The 13890-nt window shown below is 44.0% G+C and overlaps 1 protein-coding gene across 2 annotated transcripts in view; it reads right to left on the bottom strand.

Annotated features, from left to right (window-relative positions):
• Nucleotides 1-331: 331 nt before the first annotated feature.
• Nucleotides 332-13890, bottom strand: part of adarb2 (adenosine deaminase RNA specific B2 (inactive)) — a 226499-nt gene continuing 212940 nt past the window's right edge. For both annotated transcript variants that reach the window (XM_085286330.1, XM_085286329.1), the window contains 2 exons: nt 6926-7107; nt 332-4831 (listed from right to left, as the gene is read on the bottom strand). In XM_085286330.1, coding sequence (XP_085142456.1) covers nt 4655-4831; nt 6926-7107 — 359 coding nt within the window. In that variant the 3' untranslated portion in view covers nt 332-4654. The remainder of the gene's footprint in view (nt 4832-6925; nt 7108-13890) is intronic.

The following is a 13890-nucleotide window of genomic DNA, read 5'->3' as shown; positions in this document are numbered from 1 at the left end:
TCGTCCTCACTCGATCCTTCCTCCAGGCTAATTTTTGGTGGCTGGTCTGTGTGACACCTGCCACTGAGCTTAACAGAGATTAACCATTTCCCCATGGATTTCCCCTGGGAGATGCAGGAGAAGGGAGGCCTCTTTAATAATAGTCTGGATGCTCTGAGCCTCAGAATATGATGGCACAAAAAGGTGGCCATGAGAAAATGTGAACAGGCCAATATCAGTGCTCAGTATAGACCAAATATTCTCCATCTACCGGGTCAAACGTTCTCTTTCACCCTGCAATCAAACTGACAGTAAATGTGACGAGAAAAAAACTTCAAAGACCAAAATAAAATTACAAGATTTTGAGGTTTTATTCACATATACAGTACAAACATTCACTTTGTATTTGTTACTGAAGTGCAATTTACAGACCTTAGCAGCAATTCTTCATAGACTTTAATTTACATCTTAATTAGACATTTTAGAATCTCTTTCACATCTTTGTCAACTTTGTCTTTTATACTTTTTCTATTTTTTTTTTTTACATATGTACACTGTTTGTAGAATATTGCCATTCAGACACAGCCTATATTTATTATATCTCTGAAAATAAATGTGTGAAAATCTGTGTGATGGCTGATGAAGCCACTATCGAACATGGTGCAGAAACGATGACAAACGTCGACAAAGCAAGTCTGAATATGTGGCTTCTCAGAAATTCAAATGTGCAGCGCGATGCGATGAAGGACCAACTCTGTTCTGACACACAGACGGCGTTTACACAAAATCCGAGATTTGAGTCTGCTGCATTTTTTTTAGCACAGGTAAGGTCTAAAAACTGGAGTGCTCTCACTGAAACTCCCATTAGCCTAGCTTGGATTAACAATGTTGCATTAGCTACATCAAATGTGAGCGCATCGAAGAGGACCTCTTGTGCTTTTCTGTAATGGATGTGGATACTTTTCTAGTGGTTGATGGTTGTATTAAACGTGGCCAAAGTTTTAAATACCAGGGTAAATAATCCCCGTGAGCCAAAAACCCAGGCTTCACACAGAGGCTCAATATCCTGAACATCGCTTTGTATAAAACTGTTTCAAACCTTCCAAATTGAACTTAAGACGAGACATTAAATGGAGTCGAACTAGGGCCGAGCTGTACTTTAGTGTGAAACTGATTTGTACCACAAGAAGGCGTCATGAGTAAATGTAGCCTTCATTTTACACGTTCTTCTTACCCCACAGCTGTAAAAGGCTGATGACTGAGTATTGTTGTCACCCCATTGGCCGACATGGACCCCCAACTTTGTGAAGACAAGATGTCACCTATGATTTTCACTTGCTACCCGACCGTATCTGCTGAAATTCTTGGACAAGTTCGAATCTCAGTCCGGTCTTTAAGTCTGACGTCATTAGCCGTGTCTGGGCCCAAACTCTGCTGCAGGTCCCAAAGTCAAACGATCACTGCAGCATCACTCAGAGTTGAAAAACAGTCTAAATTCTTTCATCTCTAATAAAATGATCAGCGTTCCTGCTCTACCAGGCGTAACAATTAAGTTTAACATCCAGGCATCCATGAAAACAGAATTTATGAAGTTTAATGGAGTTCAAAGTTAGCAGGAAGTTAGCTAGTTTCCATCTAAACATAATATAACATGTTCTGACAGAACATTCTGAACATTTCTGAAACAAATTAAGACGTACAGCTCTGCTATCACTTCCCACATAAATGAAGGCAGGAAAGCAAACAGAAGTGATGTTTGTAGGGTTGTGCTAGCTGGTATATAATGATATGCTACGTGATCGCTAGCGACACAGCTATGTTAGCAGAATACAAACAGGGAATCTGGAGGATGAACGCTAACGAACGGAGGACTTTTTTCCACTCGATAAAGTTAACGTGAGTGTTCACAGTGGTTAGGGACAAATGCAATCACATGACAGGATGCTGCAAACAGGATGCTGCAAACGGACCAAACGTCAGTCAGGAGAACCACCGAGATAATCCATCAATAGGAGGCTAGACATTCATATACTGCTGCTGCATGGGCTGGGCTGTAGTTGCATCATAAGGTTTTGAAAACTGCGCTTTAAAATGATTAGCAGTAATAAAAACCGAGAGAGGCACAACAGCCTTATTAAATGCAGAGTAGTTTGGGCCCGGAAGCAGGGTTCATCACGCCATCACTTAAAGACTGGATGACTTCGACCTCAACGTCAAGGTCAGAGGTCAAGTTTTCTGAAAATCTTGTTAACGTGATAACTTGAGAAGGAAGTTACCTATGATTGGAGCATTTTGAGGATATGGGTGTAGCCAGAAGGACAAGCTAAACATCAGCATGCATCTGAAACACCTCAGCACAGCCTGGGGGAAATCGCTGCCCCCTGGGGGTGAAAATTCAGCTTCAATTCTGCAGAGGGTATTTCCAAAAAGGAGCTTTAACAGGAGAGGAGGTAGAATGGCTTATTTCAGATAACAACGGGCTGCACTTAGTCCCAGTTTAAGATAAAGATAGAATGGTGTGGCTAATGCAAAGCAAGAATAAAAATACAGAAATGAGCGTAACAGGTCCATATGACGTTGAATCTATTAAAACTGCCATTACTAAAGCTGGATTTATACACAATGACACAGTTTCCACTCATATTAAGACTTTGTCAAGAAACTTTTAAAAAACCCGGTGCATTCTTCTAGCTTACGGTAACTTTGCCTCCTCTAACATGTAAACACACATCTGGGGCCTGCAGGAAGCGCGACTGACGGTCTGCGTTTTCTCACCGTTTGGACAACAGCAAGGATGAATGGCCTCCTTCTTAAACATCTAACAAGGCGATTATGCTGCTCACAACAACGGCTGCCAGCATGAATGAAAGAATGTGAATACAGTCACTCCACAGAGGTGGTGGTCACTAAGAGTCACCTATAGACGGCAGCTCCAGTGCTATTAATCTTCATCGCAAAGTCCAATCACAACAACACCCAGTCACTCAGTGCTGCACAGGTGATCATAATGTCATTATGGATACGATCATAATAAATCCAGGTTTAGGGAGCAACATAAACCCTGAGGCCTGGTCTCTCAGGCAGGGGTGCATAATTAGGTAAAAGGGGATGTCACACAGTGTGTTTGAGTGCAAACTGCCCAGTTTTTAAGCATTTTGTTAAACACATTTTTATGTGGAGAATCACTTCTGCAGCTTTTTAAAATTTCAAATGTAAGAAGAAACTCTTCCACATGCAGTTTTTGTGTAAAGCCGCCCGTGTGTCCAGTCGTCTGATCTCCAGTAAAGGCTTAGCTCTCCAGCTGTGACACTGTAATGCTGCCAGGACAGGGGCTCACAGCAGGGGCAGGACAAAACACAAGAGCGACCACTAGATGTCACTCTCACTACTCTGAACTGGGCCGCAGCGCTACCTTGACTAGAGACAAAAACGGCAATGACAGAGCAATACGAAGACTATAAACATTTAACTGATTTAAAAGGACAAAAAAAGGAAAAAAATCACGTAAAATGCTGCGTTCATGAAATATGCAAAGACATAAAATAGTGTGAGGTGCAAATTTACAAAAAGAAACAAAACAAACTTCACTCCAAGGTGGTCATGACCACAGAATGACAGCTTGCTCGGGGCATCAAGGCTGATGACGCGCCTCCATAAGCAGCTGCTATTGGTGGCGACAAGATTAGCGATTAAGATGCGTGGAAACGGGCATGAAACCAGGTGGAAAAAACGAAACAAAACAAAAACTCAGGTCAGGCAGGTCAAAAGACAAAAGGAGGAGAGTAAATACACCACTCCCCCTTCTCCTCCATCACTCCACGCACTCAGGGCAAGCTGTAATGGCTGCGTTTATGTACCTCGCTTTCTCTTTTTACCCAGAGGGGTGAAGATGAGAGGAAGGGAGGGATGGGGGAAAAAAAGGGTGGTGTATTAACCTGTCCTCGTGTCATGTTAAACTCCAAGCGTGGCGGGAAGAGGTGAGGAGAGAAGGACGAGGAGGTGGAGGCAAGGGAGGAGACAGAAAAGAGGGCAAAGGAGGGAGCGACGGAGAGTCAAAGGGTGAGTTAAGAGGAGGAGGACAGAGATAGAACGAGGAAGAGAGAGAAAGGTGAGCTCTGAAGCGACGCTCCGTCCTTCTTTTTCCTCACTCGTTCTTCCCTTCCTCTTTCTCTATCACCCGTCACTCTGACAGGGCCGGTAATTGGACGAGGACCTCTCCCTCTCTTTTTTCCCTCTGCTTCTGTCTGTCTCGCTCTCTCCCCCGTGGCTCTACTCCTCAGCGGGAGCCTTGGGGCCCGGAAATAGCTGATGACAAGATAGTGGCTGCCTTTCATCCCCGCTCAAGGTTACCCCACCCTTCCCTGACAGCCACAGAAGAGCTTGGGGGTGGTGGTGGTGGGTCACATTTAGGTGGGTGTTTGCTTAAACTCATGTGTTTGTGTGCTTAAAGAACACCAACTCCACCCTCGTGTCCCGTTTCTTTTCAGACGTCCAGTCAACCTTCCGCCTGCCGTCCTGGGTGTACGTGGAGAATGAAATGCAGACACACACACACATGCTGGGCTGACAGCCTTGAGTTTAGAGGTTAAACTGGGTTGTGAAACATAGACTCATTGGACCCTAAAAAAAAGAGATGCTTAAACAAACACACCCTCACACACACTCTCTCTCTCACTCAGTCCGACAGCAGGAACTGCTCCTGCTCTGGGGGTTTTTTGACCCAGGTGCCGAGGCCCATTTCCTGCAGAGACCTGAACCACTGCTGCTTCGCTGTCTGGTAAGGGCGCGCCGCCATCTTGGCCTCGCCGTACATGAGCTGGCGGTCCGCCGAGCTGGACGCGTGGATCCCCAACTGAAGAGGGCGCGGATGACCGGGAGAGAAAGTGATGGGTGGAGAGGGGAAACAAACACAAGAAGAGAGAAATTGAGAGTCAGATAAGAGCGGAGTCAGACGTGAAGACGGGGATGGAGAACAGAAAGAGAGCGAGAAATAAAGCCGGGGCAGAGGGGCGAAAGGTTTAGCGAGCAAAACAAAGCGAATGAGCCGGCACAAATGCATTTGGGTGGGGGCTGGGAGCAGGCGCAGGGTGGAGGGGGGCTTCAACAGCTGTGTAATCTCCCCATTTAAATTTCACAAGCAATTGAACATTCTCTGTGCTTTTTGTGCATTCCTATTGTCACGAGGAAGGGGGAGGTGGGGGGGCAATGAAGATCGGCAGGGAGACAAGTGGGGAGAGAGAGAGGGAGAGAGCAAAAGTTTGTTTTGGAGATTAGTGCGACTGCTCTTGCGTGGCCCCTTATATGCGGCGCGCAGGGAGCACTTAGGGTGGGGGCCTCCTCGAGTACTTCTCCAAATAATTATGGTTTCATAGTCATTATGCTTTAACGGCCGCCATTTGGCGATGCAGGCAGTGTCTGTTACGTAAAGTTTCAGAATGGAAATGAGAGTGCGGCGGGTAAAGATCCGAGCTGTCAGCTTTTTGATAAGCCGCACAGACAGCAGATGCTGCCAGGCAGACAAATGTATCTACGGCAGAGAGGAGATTCCACATTTCCACTGCACACAGCTCTCTGCTTCTACACGTGTCTGTGCCTTTTGACTGCTGGCATGCATCACTGTAGTTAATGCTTGTGTGTAGCGGCTGTGCGCACGGGATTCCTAATAGCAGTGGATTCCATATTGTTTCCAGCAATAACTGAGCGATGCCTTTGGCTTTGCTGCACGAGAGCACTTGCAGGGCACAGAGCGCTGAAACTTGTAAGATGTGATTATTGTTCAGCCTTATATTAATTAAATAGGACATCGTAATATTTTTCTGGGAACTAAAAGATACAATGTGGGCAGTGTTTTGTTTATTTTTAATTCACTTTTCAATTGGTGGAACTTTATCTACAGCAGACATTTCCGCACATCATAGCAAACAAAAGAACGGTGTAATTATTAGTGTGACGGGCGCCGCGTTCCGTTTAGGTGTTTTCTCTAAAACATCGAGTCTAAATGTTTGCTGTGAGAAAGTCCTGCAGAAAGAGTCAGTGATTCTGATGAATCGAATAAAACTGGAGTTAACTAAGCTCATCTGGAGGTCACTGCAGTTCCTCAAATACCCACTTGAGGCCCGAGCTGAGAGTGAACGCTCAACTTTACAAAAGGAAATAAACAGGTTTCAAACTGAAACAAGAAAAATTATTTTTGTGTTTATTGCTAATTTATGTCTTCATAGCAACCCTGAGGTAGCTTATATATATCTCACTGTATTAACTGTATCAAGGCTCAAAGAAATGCTTTATTGCACTGCAGGAGCTGTCTGCTAGGCAGATGATCTGAGTCACTGATCTGGACTGATGTGGTGTTTGTCAAGTAGTTAACGAGCCCGTCATAACTTAAAGACCATCTAGTACCTTATTATGCTAGTAGAGCACTTCACTCTCTGACTGCAGTCTTACTTGTGGTTCCTCTGGTATTTAAATGTAGAATGGGAGGCAGAGCCTTCGTCTTTCAGGCTCCTCCTCTGTGAAACCAGCTCCCAGTTTGGATTCAGGAGACACAGCCTCTCTACTTTTAAGATCAGGCTTGAAACTTTCCTTTTAGATAAAGCTTATAGTTAGGGCTGGCTCAGGTGACCCTGAATCCCCCTTAGTTATGCTGCGATGGGCCCAGGCTCATGCAAGTATTTCTTCTTTGCATTCGGTTACAGCAGATGGCCCCGCCCCTCCCTGATCCTGGTCCCTCTGTGGAGGTTTCTTCCTGTTAAAAGGGAGTTTTTCCTTCCTACGATTGCTAAGTGCTTGGTCATAGGGGGTTTGTCTGATTGTTGTTGTTTTTTTTAACATTATATTGTATTTTGTAGGGCATTTACTATATAAAGGGCCTCGAGGTGACTGTTGTTGTGAATTGGTGTCATAAGGTCTCAGCCACTTGACCTTCGCCACAGGTGCCTTCCCTCACCTTGCGGTACAGTCTGTTCCAGCGGGTGAACAGGGCGTGCTTGCAGAGACGTGAGGGTGTCCCTGAGTCTCGTCTCCGTCCAGTTGCGGTGTTGACCACTTCCAACTGTGCGTCACCCAACGTCCAGTTGACGCTCACACACGACGCCTTCCCCGGCTGCTGATAATCGGCACTGCTCAAGCCTATGTGGAAGACAAGAAGATACAAATGACATCATGACATGTCACATGGTTTTGTGAGTGAAATTTTGCATCTGTATGTTTTCTGAACCTCTGCTTTGTTATTTGGTTTAACCTTCTGCCACCCTCGCCTCACTCTGAGGCTGGAAGACATACAGGTTTGCAGGGATGCACAAAAACGATACGATGGCTATGTAAGTATTATAGTTTTGATACACCTTTAGAGAGCAGGTTGGAAAAGGAATGAAGCACATAAGCAATGTCTTTTTATGCTGTAAATATCATCTCCACACTCTAAGATCGACTGCTGCCTACACTGGACTGTCACTCTGTTCTCCACTCTCTACATTTCTTTTTGAAATAATTAGCCTCGCAGCAAAGCACACAAAGTGATCAGCAGAGGAAAGTGAAAGAGAGACAGCGGTAGATGGAAAGTGGAGGTGAGCGGCGATCACACGGCCTCCGTGGAGAGAATTAGCTGCCTGCACTGAGAACACAGGCGCTGGCAGAGGTGCTGGGCCTGTGGCGGGAACAGAGCTGACAGCAGGGTGAGGAGCAAATGAGGGCTCAAGGCAAAATGTTCCTGAGAGGCCAGCGTGGGCGTTTCATAGAAGCTGCATAGGAGTTTGGATTCGCACCCGATTGTACAGCCTGAAGCAGGAGAAAATGTTGAATCTAAGCGGCACTTTCTGGGGCAGAAAATGTAACAAATATGGAGTGCCAAACTCTGCGTTTCTTCAAAAGGCCACTTGAGGCTGGGTACAAAAAGCAAGTCAATCCCCAGAGACTTCCAAGTTAAAATGCCAATTTTTACTGCAGAAATAACTATATTTAAATCCTGGTACAAGAAAAATTTTGATCTCTATTGCTAATATGCCTTTCACACAGTACGGGTGTGGATTGCTTTACAACTTAACCATTAAATTATCTCATGTATTAAAGATTTGCAGAGGGTGTCAAATTCTCACCACTAGATGTCAGTAGATTGCAGATTGCGGTTAACTGAGTTCTGTTTTTGTACCCCTCCCAATTCAAGTACATAATCCTAGCTGCTATGTTTCAGTCAGCCAAAAGAGATCAAAACTATATTTAGATTATTCCACATAATAGTTGTGGCCAGTCGGCATATTTCTACCAGCCTACCGATCAAATCCAGTTCTAAGGAACACTTCCAGCCTGCTGTTTACCTCAGCTGTCAATGCAGAGTGAGAAGTGTCCACCTTTATTTACTCTGGAAGAGGCTGTAAAACTTTCTGAAAGGATCCGGTACAGGTCAATGAGCCGGAGAAGCTCTCTTTTGATTGATGACAGTCATACTGAAGTGAGTTGTTAGGTAGCAGTGTTGTTTTTGCTGCCGTTGGCTGCAGTTCGTTCATGAAACTTTCTCGGAAGTAGATGTAACAGTTTGACTGAGGCATTTAGCAAATAAATCCTCCTACAATGTGACAATATAAACAAAATGTTTATCAGAAGGAAAGAAAAGGAAAGGATACTCGGGTCTAATGTGAGCTGGCATAATGTTAGCTTATAACCAGCTGTTGTTGTAGCCTGCTCTTCCCATTTAACTCTTCCCAAGAGTTGGGAGTTCGCCTTGTAATCGGAAGGTTGCTGGTTCGAGCCCCAGCTTGGACAGTCTCGGTCGTTGTGTCCTTGAGCAAGACACTTCACCTGTTGCCTACTGGTGGTGGTCAGAGGGCCTGTAGTGGCAGTGTCCAGCAGCTTCGCCTCTGTCAGTGCGCCCCAGGGCGGCTGTGGCTACAATGTAGCTTGCCATCACCTGTGTATGAATGGGTGAGTGACTGGATGTGTAAAGCGCTTTGGGGTCCTTAGGGACTAGTAAAGCGCTATACAAATACAGGCCATTTACCATTTTAATTAGCACTTATCCATGTCTGACCGACGCACCCACACAGTTCACAGATGTGAACTAAACTAATTTGTAGTAGCTGATAAATTTGTACTCCAAACATTCTGCCTCTAAAAACCGACATGACAAAGGCCAACATGCCAAATGCGAGACCTCACATTGTTGGTCCACAAACAAATGGGTGCCTCAGCCATCTGTCATACGCAGTCTGTGGTTAAATCACATAGGACAAATGCCTCCTAGAACTAAATTTTGATTGTATATTTGTATGTACACTAATTGAGATCATGTGTTATCCATTGATAAATGCTGTATTTTATGTAAAGCTACCTTTAAAGAACTGGAAGGCTTTTCTGGACTACTACAGAAGCATACTGGGCCCACTCCCTATGTAGATAGAAGAGATGTACTTAGAGGCGATTATATGCTAATGAAAAATAAAATCAATGCTGTATTACTTTTCTAGGAATAGAGCCCTGTAAATTCTGCACACTGGAGCATTAATAATCACAGCTATAAGAATCGCTGTCTTTGATTCCAGCTTGAGTTATTTATTACATCATGCAACATTAAAGGCTCCCCTTATAGAAAATCAACGGGCAGAGTCTCTGTGACGGCTGAATAACAGTTGCTTCTGATCTCATCGCCTGACAGACAGCTTGTTATATTACAATACCAGATCTACAATACCACAATACATGCCTGCAGATCATTTTCTCCTTTTCCACACTGATTTTCCTGTCTTCACTCTTCCATTTACCAATCTCACCTCTCCTTTTCTGTTGCTCCTTGGAGCTGGAATGAATCGCCTGCCACGGTAACAATCCTCTGTGTCTCTTATGTATTACCCATCTCTTCTCTCTTGTGCAGACGCACCTCTTTGAACAAAAGACCCTCCTATCCATCCTGCTTTTTCCCACTCCTCTCGCTCCATTCATGGCTCATTTCTTCCCTTCAATGGGCTTGACTCCTCTGTTTCTGTAATAGCCAATTTGATGTTTCCTCCATTGAGGACTTGATCAATTTCTCTTCTGGGAAGTGTTTGGCAGACATGAAAAAGGCAGAATTAAAGCCTTTGGTTATGGGATTCAGAACTGTACAGTACACACAGGAGCAGCTTAATATCTGAGGCTGCTGTGCGTTCATGTGTACACAGTGCATCTATCCTGCATTATTGTAGTACTGCAGGGCTGTAAATGTGTGCCTTGTTGGGTGGAGAAGAAGTGGAGGAGAAGTGAAGCAACAGGTATGTGAAAGAGGAACTTACTCATTTTCTGTGTCAACGACTGGATTATAAATGAACAGTTGCTGGCTCAAATCCTTTAAAACACTTTCTATAAACATAATTTAAAGACAAGATTTTAAAGAAAGGTAAGCCAAGAAAAGGGAAAATGCAGATTTTAAATTGATTTCATTCATTACGGGAAAAAAAGTTATCAAACTCTATTTGCCCTATGTGAAAAAGTAACAGTCCCCCTTGTTAACTTATGAATTCACTGTGATTAACCACATTTTTTGGAAAGCTGAGTTCAGTTTACTAGCCACACCCAGGCCTGAGCACTCGTTAACCTGTTGGATCAGGAAATCCTTTAAATAGAAAGTCTTTGTCAAAGCGAAGTAGACTAAAATATCTCAAAAGTCAACACAACATGCCAAAATCTAAAGCAACTCAAGAACAGCAGCGTCAGTCTGGAAAGGGTTACAAAGGCATTTTAGGACTTTGGAACTCCAGCAAATCAAGGCTGGAGGAAAACTGGGGAAAACTACGAACAGCTGGAGTGGCCTAGTCAAAGTTTGGACATAAATCCAATTGAGATACTTATGCATGACCTTAAACAGGGATTCATGCTTGAAACCCCTCCAGTGTGGTTAAAGACCTGCAAAAAGACCAACCATGGTACATGCCCACCTTCATTGACGTCTTAGTGTGGTAAAGTTTGCAAAAAATCAGCCCCAAAGCATTAGGTTTCCACCTCCCTGCTTGACTGTGGGGACGGTGCTCTTTGGGTCACACACAGCATTTCCCTTCCTCTAAAAATGAGACATCAAGTTGACGTCAAAGAGCTTGATTTTGTTTTATTTGATCCCTGCAATTTCTCCTAAGCCTTCTCATTTAGATGTTTACTGGCAAACTTAAAACGGGTATGTACATTTGCCTACTTAAGCAGGGGGACCTTGTAGGCACTGCAAAATTTCAGTCCATTATGGTGCAGTAGGTTACCAATGTGGTTCGTGGTGATTGGGGTCTCAGCTGAGGATCTGTCACCTTTCTTATGATCATCCCATGAACCATCATCTTTCAATTTCTTCCATTGCCGAATGAACACACCAGGAGTTGTCACCTTGTTACCAAACTTCTTGCTGATGGTCTTGTAGCTCAGTCCAGCCTGCGCAGATCTGCAGTCACTGATGTCTTTCGACAGCTCTTTGGTCTTGTCCATGGTGGTGGAGAAGATGGAATGGAAGAAATTGATACTGTAGACAGCTGAGCTTTATGCAAATAATGAGCTGAGATCAGGAGTATCTGTGATTGATTGATTGATTGATTGATTGATTCATTCATTCATTGACTGCAATCTGTGTGCCACATGGACATATAGCCAATCTGTGGAAGCCAGAATAGTAGCTGGGTTGTCAGAAATCAAATACTTATTTGACTCAATGACATGCAGATTAATTTATAATTTTTATGTAATGTTTCTTTTTTTAAAAAAAAACTGATTTTAGGTTGATATTCTGTCTCTTAATTTCTTTCCCCAAAAAATAACAAATAAAAAATAGTAACTGATCATTTTATTGTAAGTGAGCAAACTTATAAATTCAGCAGAGGATCAAATGTTTAACAGCACCACTGATGGACTGCCGATGATTACTTGATGTTAATATGTAATGAGTAACTGATTACATTTTTCAAGTAACTTTCCTCACAGTGACATCATCTTAATGCAAATATGTATCAGACCTCAGAACAGCAAAAGCTAAAATACGAATTTCAACACGTGGAGAAAAGAGGGTGTAGCTGTAAAACATGCATGTGCACCGATCTATCTGCAAAGCTCCAAAAGTGGAGCACGAACATTATTAATGTTTCCTTTATCTGCTGTTGTTCCGATTCCTCTTATCCCGAAACAACAAAGCCCCGCCACAGTTTGCGTTCGCTCAACAGCAGGACGAGGAGTGAAGGACAAGTCGGTCCATCGATGCCTTTGGCCCTCAGGGTTCAGGTGGAGCCGCTTTGGCTGTGTGTGATAAGAACGGGCCCTGCGATCCCCAGGAATTTCTTCTGGGGGTGTCGCTTTTAAATAACCCTGGACTCACAATAGCCTGGGAGCTCATCAGAGGCAATGAAAGGCTGGTGGAGGAGATGAGAGGAATGGGAGGGGGCGATACACGTGCAGACATCTGAATGCGAGCGAAGCTCTGCGTTTCTTTATTCCCGCCCTGCCTTGCTGTCTCCCCTTGTTTTCCTCAGCCTGTCTCTCTCTCGGTACGAGCTCCCTCTCAGATTGAATGGCTGTCCGATAAGGGCTGTGATTACATTGATTTGGCGTAGGGCCATCTCCACTCTCTGTCCATCTCTCTCCCTGCCTTCACCCTTCAATAAACTACTCATAGTACTGCAGGTGCAAAGATCTGACAGTCTGAGACACACACACACACAGAAAACACACAATCACTGTTAGAGAGGACGACAGAGCATGTGCAGGAAACCTCAAGAAATGGCGTAAAGGACATTCGACAGCATTAGTATTTAACTGGTGGGAAAAAGAACCTATAACAGTCATTAAACACTCTTTGCAGCTATGATAAAAAACGGGATAAGGAAGAACGATGAACAAAAAGATCAAACCTGACCACAATTTTCCAAATATTAACCGCAGCTTGTAATATCTAAAAGCAAAGACTCAAATGACTCCATTTAAAAAGCCAAATCATGAGAAATGCTCGCTGAGGCTGCGGTCTGAGGGTTCAGTGATAAATTCATCCCAGCAACCATCACCAGAGGACATTTCAGCACAATTATCAATCTCGATAAGGACGGGCTTCAGAAAATCTTCGCCACCAAGGCAACCAGAGAGCCCCTGCGCCCTTCAAGAAGAGCATGCAAAGCCATGTATAGTAGATATGGAGATGTTAGCCACAGAGAGCTGTTGATATGATATAATGTGTTTCCCTGTAAGTGACTGTGACTCTCTTTGTTTATATCAGTGATCCCTAACAACCAAATGTGTCCTACATCTCTGTGCGTGCCTGTCGCTCAGCGGCTCTGCCTGGCCTAGATCTGAAGTGATGGCTGATGCAGTTTCTACCAGTTGGGTGTCATTCACATCCTCTTCCAGCATTCATCCTCACTACAAACACAAGCCTCGAGTCTCAGCGGAGCCCTGGAAGCAGACGCGCCAAACAACTTCTTAGTTTTTGCTTGTCTGACTGGCAAAATGTAAGTGTAGAGAAGAAGTGGTGTACGAGTTTGCTAAGAGTGCGAGAATGTGTGTTTGTGTGTGCGTGAGAAGGGGGTGTAACATATGATCTGTTATGTTGCATCGCGCCTGTAGCTGACATTCCTTAAAAAGAATACGTGAAAACAGAGTACTGTACACGAGGACATTTATGTAGTGCAGATCTCTAAGCATGTGTGGGTAAGTCGCTATATGAAGGCAGGGTGAGAATAGAAAGCAGACTGTAAGCTGAAAAGAGGAAATACAGAAAAGGCTGAAAGTGATCCAAGCACAGAATACATGTTTAGTGGGTTTTAACAGTTTTGGTGAGTAGGCTACAGGCTGGTGCTTGTGTTTAAGGATATTTTAGGGGTATTCCCAAGAAACAACCTGTTGTTTCCGAAAGTGAGTTAATCCACATTGAAGATCTCTTTACAGGAGACTCAAACATGTACTTTTAGTATCCAAAGTAATATCAGA

This window comes from Mchenga conophoros, linkage group LG9 (assembly GCF_057382185.1).
Source record: "Mchenga conophoros isolate Kocher_MC1m ecotype Shallow Benthic linkage group LG9, M_conophoros_male_GT1.1, whole genome shotgun sequence".
NCBI lineage: Eukaryota > Metazoa > Chordata > Actinopteri > Cichliformes > Cichlidae > Mchenga > Mchenga conophoros.
This window is presented reverse-complemented; position numbering and strand designations above follow the sequence as displayed.